Below are 18302 nucleotides of genomic sequence, written 5' to 3'. Positions count from 1 at the left end.
GGAAGGCCCTCTATGAGGTGGATTGACTCAGTGACTGGGGTAATTGGGATGAGAGTGTCAGAGAGAGTGCGACTGGCACAGGACAGAGCAGGGTTTAGGGCTGTTGTACATAGGGTCACTATGAGTTGCAAGTGACTCGATGGCACATAACAACAACAACAACAGGCTACCAGAGCTCTAGACTCGGGAGCTTGGTGGCTAGTGGTAAGAAGCTGCATTGTAATCCCAAAGGCATGAGGTTGGTATCTACCAGCTGCCCTTTGGGGATTAAAGTTGATTACATCTGATTAGGATACAAATGGAATAGATAGGGACAAAGGATCCTCACAATTATGAAAATGAAATAGTTCTCCTTACAGCTTAATTATTAAAATTAAGGTGATACATAGTGTTTATGGGAGTTTTTCTCATTTCTTATTAAGAAACACAGCCTAAAGATACCACAAGTAATTTTTTTTTTGCTTTAGAAACATATTTAATGAGTGATAACGATCCACACAGGAAGAAGAAAGTCGGGAATAGCCAGAAGTAAATAACAGATACTCAAATTCATGACATGGTTCCAGAAGGGGCCTAGTCTTCCTAAGAGTCTCATTCCAAGATCAGAAAAAAAAAAGGATCTTCATGTGAAAAGATGACGTATAAAACTCCACCAAAATTCCAAAGTATGGCAAACTTAGGTTTGGGTTCAGTCAATTGAAGAATCATAACCATGTCTGAAGATGAGGGAAGCAAAATTCACCTTATAGGTACCCTAGAATCCTCCAGTTGTAGATTAATTAATCTACTTCTTCAATGGTGGGGCCTGCAGCAGACCTTCCAGATGGATATCCAACTCCACAGGTAGGTCCAGAGCAGCCCCCCTGGTAGAGTTTTGTAATGACAGGGTTACACACGTGCTCTAATTCTTTTCTCTTGTGATCAAACTCTTCTTTGTCAGCCAATTGATTGGCCTCCAGCCATGAAAGGATCTCATTGCATTTATCCAGTATTTTCTTTCTATCAGAGTCACTAATTTTGCCCTTCAAACTTTCATCATTCACAGCACTCTTCATATTGAAAGCATAGGATTCTAAAGCATTTTTTGCACAAATTTTCTCCCTTTGGATGTCATCCTCGGCTTTGTATTTCTCAGCATCCAGAACCATGCGCTCAATCTCCTCCTTGCTCAGGCGGCCCTTGTCATTGGTGATGGTGATCTTGTTGGCCTTACCTGTACTTTTGTCCATGGCTGTGACATTAAGAATACCATTGGCATCAATGTCAAAGGTCACCTCAATCTGAGGAACTCCCCTAGGTGCAGGAGGGATTCCAGTTAGGTCAAAACGTCCCAGCAAATTGTTGTCCCGAGTCAGAGCCCTCTCACCTTCATACACCTGGATCAGGACCCCAGGCTGGTTGTTTGAGTAGGTGGTGAAGACCTGTGTCTGCTTGGTGGGGATGGTGGAGTTGCGCTTGATCAGGACAGTCATCACACCCCCGGCAGTCTCTAAACCTAGGGACAGAGGAGCTACATCCAACAAAAGTAGGTCCTGTACTTTTTCAGACTTGTCACCCATCAAAACTGCTGCCTGTACTGCAGCTCCGTAGGCTACTGCTTCATCAGGGTTGATACTCTGGTTGAGATCATGGCCATTAAAATAGTCCTGCAACAGTTTCTGCACCTTGGGGATGCGAGTGGAACCCCCTACCAAAACAATGTCATGGATTTTAGACTTATGCATCTTGGCATCACGAAGAGCCTTCTCTACAGGCTCCAAGGTGCCCCTAAACAGATCTGCACACAACTCTTCAAAGCGAGCCCTGGTGATGGACGTGTAGAAGTCAATGCCCTCATACAGAGAGTCAATCTCCAGGTTGGCCTGGGTGCTGGAAGACAGGGTCCTCTTGGCCCTCTCACAGGCAGTGCGCAGCCTCCTCACAGCTCGCTTGTTCTGACTGATGTCTTTCTTGTGCTTCCTCTTGAACTCCTCCACAAAGTGGCCCACAAGCCTATTGTCAAAGTCCTCCCCTCCCAAGTGGGTGTCTCCAGCAGTGGCCTTCACTTCAAAAATCCCATCATCTATAGTTAAGATAGACACATCAAATGTACCACCACCTAGATCAAAGATCAGGACGTGTCGCTCTCCTCGGCCTCCTTTATCTAAACCATAGGCAATGGCAGCTGCTGTGGGTTCATTGATGATTCTTAGCACACTGAGTCCTGCAATCACGCCTGCATCCTTGGTAGCCTGGCGCTGAGAGTCATTGAAGTAGGCTGGCACAGTGATCACAGCATTGGTAACAGAGTGGCCCAAAAAAGCCTCAGCTGTTTCCTTCATCTTAGTCAGCACCATAGATGAGATTTCCTCAGGATAGAAAGCCTTTTTTTCTCCTTTGTAGGATACCAACACCTTGGGCTTACCTCCATCACTGATCACTTGAAAAGGCCAAAGTTTCATATCTGATTGCACCACAGGATCATTAAATTTCCTTCCAATCAATCGCTTTGCATCAAAGACAGTGTTCTGGGGATTCATGGCTACCTGGTTCTTGGCCGCATCGCCAATGAGCCGCTCAGTGTTGGTGAAGGCCACGTAGCTGGGGGTGGTGCGGTTGCCCTGATCGTTGGCGATGATCTCCACCTTGCCGTGCTGGAACACCCCCACGCATGAGTAGGTGGTGCCCAGATCAATGCCAATGGCCATGCCTTTAGTGGAAGTCATGATTTTCCTGGGCCTGTGGAGCATGAACAAGATAGAGTTATACCAGAGTACTTTTTGACAGACTAAACATACCAAAAGGTACGATGTACATACACTGTTTTAAAATTTCTCCCAGGACATGATTCAAAGGTCCTGTTCCTATCTGTCTGTGACAATCTGTGTTATCACATTGTACTTATCTGTTCTTAAAATACAATTATTTTGTGCTGTAATCTCTTAAAAAGACACTAATCTCCACATTTGGGGTTTGCCGACTTCTGAGACTCCTTTATTATCTGTTGACGATTCATAGGAAATAAATTAAGGAGAATATCAAGCTGGTTTCTACAAATCCAATCAAACCTTCCAAGTTTTCTCCTCTGGGAAAGAAGAGTCCTCCAAGCAATTAGCCCTTCCTTTACTTTTCTCCTGAGTAAAAAACCTGTACCCTGGAGCCAAAAAGAGTTTTCTGGTTCTTTAAATCGTGAATTCTTATCTTGGGAAAGTCACTTTCCTTCTTTTTGTCACTTTGAACCAGTTTCAGCCACTTGGTGCTCAATACTTCAGATCTAAACCAACTAGGGAACTTTGCAGCACATTCTGTATCTGGCATGTATTCAGTGGCCTTGCTTATCCCTACCCCATCCCAATCAGAGTCCTCCAGGCTCACCTATTTGCTTGCTGTTTCTGCTCCAGTTTGGAAATGTTCCAGATTGTGGAGCCCCTTCAAACGGGGTCTCCATCAACATCCAAAATATAAGATGGGCGTCCCCCCTCCCCCCTCCCCTCCCGGCTCTACAACTTTGGGCCATGCCCCAGCCTGTCATCCTGATTCAAAACGGGTTGGTGATGTCAAAGGCAGCACTGCTATTGTAACGTGACTTGATCAGAGGTTGCGTCAGCGCATACGTCCCCTTGCTCCTCCTTAGCCCATTCCTGCTCCTCTATGGTCCCTCCTGCCTTCTCCAAGAGACACTAACCCAGCAAACCCCAGAAGAATCTGGTCTTTTCCGGGGAGGGGCGGTCCCTAGACGCTGATTGGTCTCAGACAAGACTGGGGCAGGACGTTAGAGAAAGCTCCTGGAATATTCCTGACTGCCACTCCACCAACAAGCGTTGTGATTGGACCGGAGGGGTAGAGGCGGGGCTCCAGGGAGACAAATAAAAACAGCCGGATCAACTGCAGACAAACAGCCACTTGTGGAGAGAAAGTTATTTGCAACTCCTGCTGAAGACACTGAAGTGACTCTAGTGCTGTACAGACTCCAGCTTTCCGAAGAGACCACATCTTCCGCAACTTTTCAGGTCTGAACTTCAGCGCCAGACCACAGCAGCGGTCAGACATGGCTAAAAACACGGCCATCGGCATCGACCTGGGCACCACCTACTCTTGCGTGGGGGTGTTCCAGCACGGCAAGGTGGAGATCATCGCCAACGACCAGGGCAACCGCACCACCCCCAGCTACGTGGCCTTCACCGACACCGAGCGGCTCATCGGCGATGCGGCCAAGAACCAGGTGGCTCTGAACCCCCAGAACACCGTGTTCGACGCCAAGCGGCTGATCGGCCGCAAGTTCAGCGACTCGGTGGTGCAGTCGGACATGAAGCACTGGCCCTTCCAGGTGATCAACGACGGGGACAAGCCCAAGGTGCAGGTGAGCTACAAGGGGGAGACCAAGGCGTTCTACCCCGAGGAGATCTCGTCCATGGTGCTGACCAAGATGAAGGAGATCGCCGAGGCGTACCTGGGCTGCCCGGTGACGAACGCGGTGATCACGGTGCCAGCCTACTTCAACGACTCGCAGCGCCAGGCCACCAAGGACGCAGGCGTGATCGCGGGGCTGAACGTGCTGAGGATCATCAACGAGCCCACTGCGGCCGCCATCGCCTACGGCCTGGACCGAACAGGCAAGGGGGAGCGCAACGTGCTCATCTTTGACCTGGGCGGGGGCACGTTTGACGTGTCCATCCTGACGATCGACGATGGCATCTTTGAGGTGAAGGCCACGGCCGGGGACACCCACCTGGGTGGGGAGGACTTTGACAACAGGCTGGTGAGCCACTTTGTGGAAGAGTTCAAGAGGAAGCACAAGAAAGACATCAGCCAGAACAAGCGGGCAGTGAGGCGGCTGCGCACTGCCTGCGAGAGGGCCAAGAGGACCCTGTCTTCCAGCACCCAGGCCAGCTTGGAGATTGACTCTCTTTTTGAGGGTATCGACTTCTACACGTCCATCACCAGGGCTCGCTTTGAAGAGCTGTGCTCTGACCTGTTCCGTGGCACCCTGGAGCCCGTGGAGAAGGCTCTGCGTGATGCCAAGCTGGACAAGTCGCAGATCCACGACCTGGTCCTGGTGGGGGGCTCCACTCGCATCCCCAAGGTGCAGAAGCTGCTGCAGGACTTTTTCAATGGGCGCGACCTCAACAAGAGCATCAACCCCGATGAGGCGGTGGCCTATGGGGCAGCGGTGCAGGCAGCCATCCTGATGGGAGACAAGTCCGAGAACGTGCAGGACCTGCTCCTGCTGGACGTGGCTCCCCTGTCACTGGGGCTGGAGACTGCTGGGGGCGTGATGACTGCCCTGATCAAGCGCAACTCCACCATCCCCACCAAGCAGACGCAGGTGTTCACCACCTACTCTGACAACCAGCCTGGGGTGCTGATCCAGGTGTATGAGGGTGAGAGGGCCATGACTCGGGACAACAACCTGTTGGGGCGATTTGAGCTGAGTGGCATCCCACCGGCCCCCAGGGGTGTGCCCCAGATCGAGGTGACCTTTGACATTGATGCCAATGGCATCCTGAATGTCACGGCCACTGACAAGAGCACTGGCAAAGCCAACAAGATCACCATCACCAATGACAAGGGCCGCCTGAGCAAGGAGGAGATCGATCGCATGGTGCAGGAGGCAGAGAGGTACAAAGCTGAAGATGAGGTGCAGCGTGAGAGGGTGTCTGCCAAGAATGCCCTGGAGTCCTATGCTTTCAACATGAAGAGCGCTGTGGAGGATGAGGGTCTCAAGGGTAAGATCAGCGACAGTGACAAGAAGAAGGTGCTGGACAAGTGCCAGGAGGTGATCTCCTGGCTGGATTCCAACACCCTGGCTGAGAAAGAAGAGTTTGAGCACAAGAGAAAGGAGTTGGAGCAGGTGTGTAACCCCATCATTACTGGACTGTACCAGGGGGCAGGTGGGCCTGGAGCTGGTGGCTTTGGGGCTCAGGCTCCCCGGGGTGCCTCTACATCTGGCCCCACCATTGAAGAGGTGGATTAGGGCTTTTTCCTATTTGCCCATGGTTTTGGAGACATTTTGGACTCACGGACTTTACTGGCTTTTCCCCTCATTCTATCATTAACCTGTAATCTAGTGGTAACTTGCTGTCTGTCTCATTAATGGTTTGTGGTATAAGAAGTATATTTACTGTAATTGTTTGCATTTAACATTAATTGATATTGACTCCAAACGAGTCAGCACTGCCACCTTTTGTCTGAGTTTTTGCATTGCAGTAAAAAAAGTTCATATATTTGTTTACTTAAAGTTGCAAAATAAAAGATAAAAAATACATTGTTGTTCTGTTGTTTGTATTTGTACATGGGGCAAATAATGAAGATTTAGTCTGGGTGGAGATGGATTGCTATGCAAAAGGTGTTTTAATATTGTTTTCCCTTTCTATAGTAAAAGTGTGTCCTTTTAAATAATTTCTGTGGTATGCTGTTGTTTTTGCCTTATCTTTTCCTTCTCCAGGTCTTAAATGCCATATACTGTTTGCAAAGTAAAACTGTATTTCGCTTTAGTAAAGTGAAGCATGGCCTTTGTTTTCCAGGTTCTGAATGCAAAGACTATACTGTCACTTTCTTCCCTCATTTCATTTCTCCTTTTTAGATATTCAGTCTTATTCAGACTATTTTTTAAAGTTGGCTACTTAAAAGGGGGGGGGGGAATGTGTGTATACCATGTTTTATTTTTAAAAGGCCTGCATAGGTTATTATTTTATGGTGCCTCAAATTGAATGGCAATTTTTCTACTTGGAATGGATTTTGGGAAAATATGGCTTATACTGCCTTGTGAGACATTGGTTGGGTTTATGGGCTGAGAACAAGTTAGGGATTTGTGGCATATTAGCTTCAAAGTGATCAAGGAGGCAGATTTGATGGAAAATGGCCTCTAATTAGGTGAGGTAGAAAATGTCTTGGGCATGGGGAAGGGAAAAAAAAAAACAGTTAAATGGGAGGGCCATGGCTTTTCATTCCTGTAAATGCACTTGATTTATTCAAAGCCCTGCTAATCCATCTGATGAAAAGGAGAGACTTAAATTGACAGAAGATACGTGTCTAAGCATTGGCTTGTTATGTACAAATGACTTTTAACCTATCTGATCCATAGTGTTTTGGGGTTTGGGTTCTTTGTTTGTTGGTTTTGTTTTTTTGTTTGTTTGTTTGTTTTTTCTTTTTTTTTGCTATGCATCAGAAAGCTGGACAATGACTAGGGATGATAGAAGAAGAGTTGATATCTTTGAGCTATGATGCTGGTGAAGACTATTGCCTATACCATGGACCACTAGGAGAAGAAACAAGTTTGTCTTGGAGAGGGTAAGGCCAGCTGCTCCTTGTAGGCAAGGATTCTGAAGCTCTGTCTGACATACTTTGGACATGTTGCAAGGCAAGATCAGTCCTTGGAGAGGGACGTCACGCTTGGGAGGGTAGAGGGCCAGCACAGGAGAGGAAGACCCTCAATGAGATGGATTGATTCACTCACTGTGGTAATGGGGATAGGTGTGTCAGAGACACACAGATTGTCACAGGATAGAGTAGGGTTTAGAGCTATTGTACATATTGGGTCACTATGAGTGGCAAGCGACTTGATGGCACGTAACAACAGTACTTTTTTGATGGTACCTGTCAAGATGAGTTCTTTAAGACCCTCCCCTTTCCCAGGGAGCTAGATAGAAAATGTGTCAAGGATGTGAGATTTTCAGTGTGTGTGTGGGGGGGAGAAGTTGGGGCAAGGACTCCCAGCAGCTAAGGGTCTCTCTTATCTAATTTAATTGCTGGGGCTGGTAGTCCAAAGAGCTCTTATTTTTTGGAGGCCATCTAAACCATTAGGTCTACCACTCTGTTGCTGTAGCCAAATTAACTGACATACCAGGAAATGAGTTTGACAAAGTGGTTATTCAGGGCAATGCCAGCCACAGCATAAAGGTGGAAGAGTGGGTATCACTGTTAAAGTCACAGGCTATAACCCGGTCTTCAGTGTACCCAGGATGCCCTTTGGGGCTCTTCTGATGCCTGACTTACTACTTTCTTTATGTCATCATAATTGGCAGTTTTCTCCAGACAGCAGCAGGTCAGATCCACAACTGACACTTTAGGGGTGGGGACACAGAAATCCATGCAAATTTCCCATTCAATTCAGGATGACCTTGCGCACAGCTTTGGCAATGCCAGTATATACAGGATAATGCTCTGGGCAGCCATTATGCCACAGCTTTCCAGAGAGACCATTCCGGGTCCCTCTAAAGCTTCATGCATGACCTTGGCCAGGGGGGCTAAGCAGTTGGTGATACAGGAGGCATTGCTGACAATCTTGAGAGACTTGTCATATTCCTCATGGTTCGTGCCCATCACAAACATGGGAGCATTGGCAAAAGGAGTAGAGATCTATTAACCGTTTGGCACCAGCCTTCAAGTGAAACCTAGCCTTCTCCAAGGTTCTGAAGACACCAGCAGACTCCATGACATACTTAGCACTGGAATCACCCCATTTTATGTTGGCGAGATCTCCTAGAAGATAGTGATGGCCTTCCCATTGATAACAGGCTTCCCATTCTCATCCTTGACAGTGACCCTGAACTTACCACAGATGGAACATGGAGACCAAGTAGCTGAGGTAAATGAAGATGTCATCGATGGAAACATCTATTTTGCTAGAGTTAAAAGCAGTCCCAGTGACCAGGTGTCACTAGGCCAAATCCCTTTTCTATGACCTTCACCATTGTGTCTCTGGGATGCATCTGAGGCAATCAACAAGGAGCAAAGAGCCTGATCTCTAGTTTTTAAAGTGGAAATGGTTTGGTCTGGGACCTCAGGCTAAATTTATTTCTGAAATAGAAATGCCACATTCCTAGCAGTGGTCACCTATATTTTAACTCTTTCACTTTAGAAAGGTGTTATCTGACAGTGTAAGTTCACAACAGCAGAGGGAATCCAATATTCAAGTGTTTCTTATACCTGGCATTATAATAGGGCCTCTTAGGTGTTCTTCATTAATCCTTGTGTTTACCATATTGAGTTAGGCAATTTTCCTTCATTGGTAAACATGTGAAGAGATGTAAAAGTTACAAAACTGAAGCTAGTTAAAGTCTAAAAAAGCCCCTAGGGCTGCTTAGATGTTTTGCCATGCTGCCCCAAGTACACAGAGCTTTTGTTTCTGCATGACTGGCTCTAGGTCTTATTTCTAACCTAAGTTTGCCTTTGCTTCTTATAAGCCTAAACAATTATGCAAAATCAACACTGGACTTGGTGATAAAGTTTTCATTTTTGTTAATTTAAAAAAACATAGGAAGAAAAATCTGCAACTTTGAGTAAGGAAGACCTAGACACAGGTATCCTTCCCAGGAGAGCCCTTCCCCATGAGCTTCTTTAAGCCTGAGCTTAACTGCTGGCATTTCTCTGTGTGCTCTTGTTGGAAGGACCTGTCACAATCTCAAAGGCTTGAGATGGGAGCCCCCTTCAAACATGGTTCTTGGTGGTGATAAAAATATTTGGAACCAGGGGAGCTCTGGTGGCCTAGTGGCAAGAAGATGCACTGTAATCCCAGATGTGCCTGGTTCGAATCCACCAGATGCTCTGCTGGAGAAGGAGGCACAATCTCCTCCTGTACCAGTCAGATCTGATTTGACAGTACAATGCACAAAAAATAATAAAATAAGAAAAAATTTGGAACCAGATAGATGTGAGAGTTGTACATTTGGTATATTTACTGAATTGTACTCATACATTCTAAAATAGTTCATTTTATGGTGTATGAATTTTTATTTTTTTAAAACACCAAACTCCAAACCAACACTTCACAAATTATTTGTTAACTTATGTGTGTGCCTCACAATCCAACTAGTAATACAAGCCTGGCACATAGAGGTAGAACTTAACCTTGGAAACTCAAAAATTGTGTGTGTGTGTGTTTGTGTGTGTGTGTGAGAGATAGGGTGCAGACAAAAAGTCTTGCGATGCTTGGGCTTTTACATCATCTCATAAAGGTATGTTTAACACTTGGGACAGGAGGAATCTACATTCTGGTGGATCCTGGTCACTATGTGAACTCATCTTTATGGTTATATGCGCCATAGGATTCCCAGAAGCCATAATGGTGCAAGTGCAAATCAAATTATTTATGGTTTGAACCCACTAACTGTTATTCCAGAGAGAGCAAGAGCAGTCTCCTGTAAATATTTACAGACTATTCATATTTACAGTTCTACTCTGCCCTTTAGGGTTGCAATGAGTTAGAATCAACTTGATATGGCAGTGGGTTGGGTTGGGTTTATTAGGACTTCCTCCCACTCCTAGAGCTGTGGTTGCGTTTGTATTTGCAATCTTGATAGTGACTTTTTCCAAGTCAGTGGTGAGGGATTGTGGGGAGTGAGTAGTTGCAAGAAGGTAAAGACTGGGGAGGATTGACCAAACACCTCTTAGAAAAGATAAAGGTTGAGGACATTTCCAAAAATAACCTTGAAGAAAAGAAGAAAGTTCTTGATCAATCAAGGCAATGGAGAATGTTTTGACAAGGTATTATAAGAGAACCCCATCCAGCACACACAAGAGTACCTAGAAAAGAGATCACTTTCTAATTTTAATATCAGACTGAGGGAATTGCAGAATTAACAGAATACAGTGCCATATTTGGAAGAAATGGTGCTCTGAGTAGCAAAGAAAAATTCTATTTTGCAGGGAGGGGGTGGTAATGTGGAAAAATAACAGGAAAGAATTTTAAGAATCAATATTGTCCCTAATTCTATTCTCACCTTTTTATCTTCTTACCCTGGGTCTCTGTAGGCAGGTGGGTGTGATAACAAGACTGATTTTATGTGGTTTTTGAACCCAGCATTTTGCTTTATTAATAACATAGACTTGGTTATTCCTGGGTTTAATAAGAATTCTGTCATATTTAAAAGATGAGAAAGAGGACAGTAAACCAAAAACATAAATTGTGTGAAGGAAGTAGGCAGGAACATAGGCTTTCAGCTGAAAGAGAAAATGGGGTTACTTCAAGTGAGAACATAGTGTTGGAGACTTCTGAGGGGCAATCCTCATGGTAGGAATAAGAAATAGTGACTATCATCATCCTTCCGACTAATTGGCCACCCTAAATTAGTCCCCTGAGGTCACCTAAGCTATTTGACGCAGTTCTTAGAGGGATCTCAAATGTCCTTTGCTCTCTTCTAATATCATTCGTTAAAAGTACATTTAAGTTTAACAGGAGGTATAAATTTGTAATATTTGGGGTCAGGCAGTGGCAGAAATTCACCCAGGTCAACTAGGCCCTCCAACCCTAGACCATCAGAATCAAGAACTAACTGGTGGAGAGGTGACAGGTTCACAGGTTGGAAAGGAGGAGGCATCCAGAGATTAAGAATTAGACTCTTTCCAGTTTGTAACCCTTTTAACCCTGGAAACATCCCCTAGGGCCTGGAGATCCCAGCAGGGGCCACTCCCACCATTCCTCTCCTTTGTGCCTCCCAGCACAATCCCACATCTTCTCCCCCTCTATATGGTCTTCCTCTTTTTTCCATCTGACCCTAATTTATCAGTCTGTGTTGTAGGAGAAAAGGAGCTCTGGTGGCACAATGATGTTTTGCATGTTGGTTATTAATCGCCTGGTCAGCTGCTCTGTGGGAGAAGGTAACCATCTACTCTGGCGAATACTCTGGCTTCCCAAAGCCCATGGAGGGACGTTATGCACAGAACCCACTAGATGGCAGTGCGTTTATTGTATGACAGTGACACAATTTTCCTGCCTCATAAATCAAGTAGCGTGACAGAAACTCAAGAGATTTCTCCTCTCCTTTTTTGTCCTTTAAACTCATTTTGAAAAAACATCAACAAACCAAACAATGGGAAAATGCAGGAACCAGGCCAGGAAGCTCTGTGACCAGCCTGGCCCGCCTTCAGGCCCAAGGGGCCTCGCCCGGGTCCAGCCCCCGCCCCCGCCCCGCCCCTCTCTGGCCTGGCCGATCCCAGTTGGTCTGAGTCTGGGCCCTTCACCCCCTTTCTGTTAACTCCTGGAACTTTCTCGAGTTTTCTGGGCTTGAATGCTGAGCTCACTCAGTTATGACTCATAGACATGCTTCACAACAAACTGCCCCACCCAAGTCTCCCTGTTCCCCAGCCCTACCCAATTCTTGAGCGCTAACATTGGTTCGGAGTTAACATTTGAATTTCCAGAAGCTTCTGTGAACTACAAACCACCTTTGTCTTGATATTGGAACTCCAACTTCCCCTTTTCTCTCTTTCCTACCGCCAGGGAGGGGACATGGGGCTGAGACAAGGTGGAAAGTTGTGGAAACTTGTGGGAGAATGGTCTTGAGCCCAAAGTGGGGAGCGACAGGCAAGAAGGAATTCCTTGGCTGCTGACAGGCCCCAGTGGTGCCCCTAAAAACTCAGAGAACTTTGACATTACTTTCCCTCTTGTGTCCATCTATTTTCATTCGTCCTCCTCCCTGTTTTCCCTTTTTAAGGTAAAAATTAAAAACATTACCAGTATAGGTAGGATCCAAAACATGGAGTGTGAGAACGTGTAGATTCAATAACCAGTTCTGTCTGGGTGTGTATACAAAGTCACGCCAACCTCCTTTATCCTTTGTGCTGATCCTTGAAACTAAAAGGGTTTGGCTGAATAATTTCTGCCCAGGGATTTTATCTTCTCAAGTACCTACCTGCCAAAAGGTGTTATCATTTAATCGTATTTATTCAATCTGTTGAGCAAATAATATTCAATCTGTTGAGCAAATAATAAAAGGAGCTAGGCTATATGAAGGCTATATGAAGAGTACTGCATTGAGATTGAAGGCAGACTCTCAATACCCTACAAAATGCCTATAACTTTGCATTTATTGATAAAGCCTTCATTATGGATTGTTGTTGTTAGGTGCAATCAAGTAGACTTAAGACACATAGCGACCCTATGAACTGAACAACAGCTCTGAACTTTGCCCTAACCCGGGCTTACCTTACCTTCTGACACACCTGTTCCCATTGCCACAATCACTGTATTAATCCATCTCACCCAGGGTCTTTCTTACCTGTGCTGACCCTCCACCTTTTCAAATATGAGGTCCTTCTCCAATGACTGGTCACTTCTGGCATCATGCAAAGTATGTGAGATGGAGTTTCAAAATCCTTGCCTCTAAGAAGCAATCTGGTTTCACCCTCTCCAGATCTTTTTGTTCTCTTGGTAGTCTAGGGTATGTTCTCCAGAACCACATCTCAAAGGCAACAATTCTTCTGTCATCTTTAATCATTGTCCAGCTGTCAGGAACATAGCAAACAACTGAGAAGACTATAGCCTGGTTCAGGTACACCTTTAGTCTCAAAACTGGCATTGTTACTCTTTAGCACTCTGGAGAGGTCAGTATAGAATAAACATCACTTTAAAGAAAACAAAGCCCTCAGAAGTAGAGCAATAAATAACATTGGGATAAAATTAGGGAACATTCAATTTGTCCAGGATTTCATTTTACGTAGATCCACAATCAGTGCTCCTGGAAGGAGCAGTCAAGAAAACAAACAAAATACTGCATTGGGAAAATCTAGTCCAAAATAACTCCTTAAAGTGTTAAAAAAACAAAAATGTCAATCTGAGAACAAAGGTGCCCCTGACTCAAATGATGGTATTTCCAGTTACCTCACATGCACATGAAAGTTGGGAACTTTTAATTCTTAGGTTTTTTTAATTAAAACCTAAGAATTCATCACTTAAATTATGCTGTTGGCACAATAATATTGAGTGTATCATGAAGAAGCAGTACACTTAGATGCTCCTTAGAAAGGAGAATGGCAAAATTTGTTCTCAGATACTTTAGAAATAATTATCAAAAGGGGCCAGTTCCATTTCCTCAAAATTCCTGAACATAGAAATTCCACAGAATGCTACTAGAAATATCCCCCAAAGAAATTAGAACTGAGACACAAGCGAAGATATATTTTACCCCGATGTTCATAGCAGTGTTATTTACAATAACAAGAACATGGAAACAGCACACATGTCCAGCCACAATTTAATGGATTCAGAAATGGTGGTACATTCACATGATGGAATACTATGCAGCACTCAGGAGCAATGATTTCGAAAATTAGTACATAGCTTAGGATAAACTGGAGAGCATTATGCTGAGTGAACTCAGTCTCATAAGGGAAAGTACTGCATAAAACCATTACTATAAAAAAAGAAGAATAACTAATAAAAATAATGTGTCTGGGGTCCAAGGAGGGGAGGTAGGGAGCAGAAAGCTGAGGATGGACAGGGTGGGGGGAATCACAGGGTCAAACAACTTGGTGGGTGGATGCAGAGGGTAAAAGAAATGGGAAAGATCCAGCAAGGATCTAAAAAGACAGGGTACTGGTGGGCATAGTTCAAAGGTGATTAATTTTATAAAACACAATGAAAGGGAATTACTGTATGAAACACAATGTATACAAATTTTGTATGCACATCAATATAAAATAAATATTGTAGTATTAAATATTGTAGTATTGTATAAAGATCCAAGATGGGGAGGGTGGGAGTAGAGAGGTGAGGATGGGTGAGAGAGGGGTGTTAATTATAGAGCCATACAATTTGATGGGTGGAGGGAGAGGTAGGTAAAGGAAATGTATATGAACTTTGTAAGTAAACCAATATAAAATAAAAATTTTATTTTAAAAAATGTGGTAGTAATTTAAGCCTATGTTTTATAAAGCATAATTATTTAAATACTCTAAAGCAGGGGCGGGCAGCAGTCTCTGGAGATAATGCTTGATAGAAGATCAGTAAGAAAAAAAAAAGAAAGATGCTCAATGAAAGGGAATGACACAATGACTACAGCAGTGGACTCAAGTGTAGTAAATATTGTGAAAGTTGTAGAATCAAACACCATTCCAGTCTGACTCCTCAGTATCTAACAACAACAACATAGATCTTAAGATAGTTTCTCTAAGAAACCTTAAAAACATAATGCCATATAGTGCTCCTTAACTTTTGGATAGGAATGACAGTGAGGTCAGACCTGGGAGCATGGGATATCAACAAAAGCAAAAATGAGGGGGGGAAATGTAATAAGAACTCAGTAATGACAGGCAGTGAACTAAACCATTGTAAGTATTATCTTTCTTTTTTTTTTTGTAAGTATTATCTTTCTAATCTTTGATGTGACTATCCTATGAAATTATTATTGTTATGTACTGTTAGTGGACTACTACTCAGAAACCCTACAATAGATCTGAAATTTATCATGTGCTGTTTTCACAATTCCCAACATGCTCGAGGCCACTCGAGTCACTGTGTCAGTCCATCTTGTTGAGGGTCTTCCTCTCTTTCTCTGACCTTCCATTTTTCCCAGCATCATGTCTTTTTCTAAGGATGGGGCCCTCATGACAATATACCCAAAATTTGTGAGATAAATTTTCTTTGCCTCAAAGGATCATTGTTGATGTGCTTTCTCCAACACAGACTTGTTCTTTCGGCAGCCTATAAAATATTCCGTATTCTTTAGTAGAATTTTAAGGATTTAAAGGAATAAATTATTCTTCTATCAATCATTGTCCAACTTTCATATGCATAGAAAACAACTGAAAATACCATGCATGGCTTGGATTAGGTGCACTTCAGTCTTCAAATTGACCATCTTGCTCTGTAGTGCTTTAGAGAGGCCCTTAACAGCAGATTTTCCCAGTGTAACACATCTTTTTGATTTCTTGACAGTTACTATCATAGATTTTTTTTTAAAATTAAAACCCCCACATCTATGTTTACTGCTGTTTTGTTCACAATAGCAAAGAGTTGGAACAACTGCAGTGCCCATCAACAAACAAATGGCTAGAGAAGCTGTGGTATATTCACACAACGGAATATAATGCAGCACTGAAAAACAAGGAACTCATGAAATATTATACAAAATGGGTGACCATGGAGAACATTATGCTAGTGAAATACTTCAGTCACAAAAGGACAAATACTACATAATGCCACTGAAATACTGCATAACCCCACTGACATGGGAGTTGGAGGGAAACTAAGAAAAGAGGGGATAATGTACACGGCATTTAAACAGATGAAGGAGATAACTGTATAAAAGGAATATATAATTAGGTATAATTGGCATGACAAGAGTCCAGAATAAGAGCTGCATAGTAAAGTAGACTTGGTGGGGGTGAGGAGGGTACTGTATAACAATTTAAGAACTTTTCTTTTTCCCAAAGAAAAAAGTTAATTGGGTGGGGAGGGTGGGCAGGGTGGGCAGGGAGGAAAATGTGCAACAATGAATGAATGGAAATCCAGGTTTTCTATAAACTTTCATTAAAATGAGTAAAAAAAAAAGTTAAAAAAAGAAAAAATCAAACCCATACAGTGTTCCCTGGCTGTTCAGACAACAGCTTCTTGGGCTAGGTTTAAGTTTCATCTGAACATAATTAGGTATTCTGAGATTCCCATTCTTCTCAATGTTAACCATAGTTTGTTACGATTCACACTGTCAAATGCCTTTGCATAGTGAATAAAATGCAAATAGACATTCTTCTGGTATTTCCTGTTTTCTGCCAAGATCCATTTGACATCAGCAATAACATCCCTGGTGCCACAGACTCATCTAAACCCACCTTGAACTTCTGGTAGTTTTCTGTCAATGTACCATTCCTGCTGTTTTGGGATGATCTTCAGCAATACTTTGTTTGCATGTGATATTAATGATATTATTCAAGAATTTCCATATTTTGTTGGATCCGCTTTCTTGGGGTTGGGAACAAATACGATACTCCTCCAGTCAGTTGGCCAGGTAGCTGTCTTCCAAATTTCCTGGCACTGACTGGTGAGCACATCCAGTGCTGCATCTGTTAGTTGAAATATGTCAATTGGTATCCATCGATTCTTGGGGCTTTATTTTTTGGCAAAATGCCTTCAATTCAGCTTGGACTTCTTCCTTTACTACTACCGACTCTTGATCATATGCTACTTCCTGAAATTTTTCAGTGTCAACCAATTCATTCTGGTACAGTGACTCTGTGTACTCCATCAATATTCTTTTGATGCATCCCAGATCATTCAAGATTTTGCCCATACTTGAAGCTTGCATTTTTTTCAGTTCCTCAGCTTGAAAAATGCTGAGCAAATTCTTCTCTTTTTATCCTACAACTCCAACTGTTTGCACATTTTATTATAATATTTTGCTTTGTCTTCTCAAGCTGTCCTTTGAAGTCTTCTGTTCATTTCTTTCACCTCTGCATCTCCTCCCATTGTTCTGGCTTCTCAACACTGCAGTGCAATTTTCAACTTCTTCTGACATCCATTTTGGTCTTTCTTTTTTCCTTTGTTTGAATAATAACCTTTCATTATCCTTATGGGTAATATTCTTTTTTTTATTTGACAAGGTTTACTTTTTATTTGTATTAAATTACAGAGTACCATCCATAAGATTATAACTTCAATTTTATAATAGAACTTAAAGCTTGGCTAATTAATTATCCAAAATGTATTATAAGATTTAGTGAACACTGAAGATATTATTTGGCATAACTTGGCAAGATATAGTTTTGGACTTTGTTGTTTGTTGTTGTTATGTGCCATTGAGTCGCTTGAGACTCATAGCGACCCTATGTACAAGAGCCCTAAACGCCGTTCTATCCTGTGCCAATCTCACCGTCTCAGAGACACTCATTCCCACCACTCCACTTACCGAATCAATCCATGTCATCGAGGGTCTTCCTCTCCTGCGCTTTCCCTCCACTTACCTAACCATTTACTATTTATTTGTGCTGTGTGTGTGTGTGTGTGTGTGTGTACTTGTATAAAAATCCAAAGTTTGATATTAGGATTAATTCCTCTTTAAAAAACCTATTACATTATTAAATTGCATCTGTAGCTAAGGCAGAAATGTGAAAAAGTTACTAATTTCCTAAATACACATGAATTTACAAAGTAATTGAAAAGGAAATAAAAATTTCTACTGCAATTTTACATTACCATTTGATTGACATTTATGTGACACTATCAACCTGTGGAAATAAACATACTTTTAAAAAAAGTGATTGAAAGAATAAAGATTCTAGGGAGCTCTGGTGGCCTAGTGGCAGGAAGCTGCACTTCAATCCCAGAGGCTCACAGTTCGAATCCACCTGATCCTCTGCTGGAGAAGGAGGGGCAATCTCCTCCTGCACTAGTCAGATCCGATTTGATGGTACACACACACAAAAATAATAAAGTTTTAAAAAAAGAATAAAGATTCTACTAAGCATTATTGTACCCTCTAAATTAAGAATAAGTATTATTATGTCATAGGAAAAGGTGGCAGGTTACTCTCTTCTTATCAATACGGGAATTCTGAGGGAGCAATCACAGCAGTGTCTGTGCTCCTGGTCCTGGGGTTCATGCATTCCCA

The 18302-nt window shown here is 43.2% G+C and overlaps 2 protein-coding genes across 2 annotated transcripts; one reads left to right on the top strand and one right to left on the bottom strand.

The window, feature by feature from the left end:
- Positions 1–653: 653 nt before the first annotated feature.
- HSPA1L (heat shock 70kDa protein 1-like) lies at positions 654–2712 on the bottom strand. The gene has a single exon (XM_006896172.1). The coding sequence runs from the start codon at positions 2703–2705 to the stop codon at positions 780–782; it is 1926 nt and encodes a 641-aa protein (XP_006896234.1). The 5' UTR covers positions 2706–2712; the 3' UTR covers positions 654–779.
- A 1299-nt stretch (positions 2713–4011) lies between these two features.
- On the top strand, positions 4012–6169 carry LOC102850378 (heat shock 70 kDa protein 1-like). Its single transcript, XM_006896171.1, has one exon. It carries the CDS (start codon positions 4028–4030, stop codon positions 5951–5953), a length of 1926 nt encoding a protein of 641 aa, XP_006896233.1. The 5' UTR covers positions 4012–4027; the 3' UTR covers positions 5954–6169.
- The last annotated feature ends 12133 nt before the right edge of the window (positions 6170–18302 follow it).

Source organism: Elephantulus edwardii, unplaced genomic scaffold (assembly GCF_000299155.1).
Source record: "Elephantulus edwardii isolate Elephantulus edwardi_28Jun2011 unplaced genomic scaffold, EleEdw1.0 scaffold00184, whole genome shotgun sequence".
NCBI classification, from domain to species: domain Eukaryota; kingdom Metazoa; phylum Chordata; class Mammalia; order Macroscelidea; family Macroscelididae; genus Elephantulus; species Elephantulus edwardii.
This window is presented reverse-complemented; position numbering and strand designations above follow the sequence as displayed.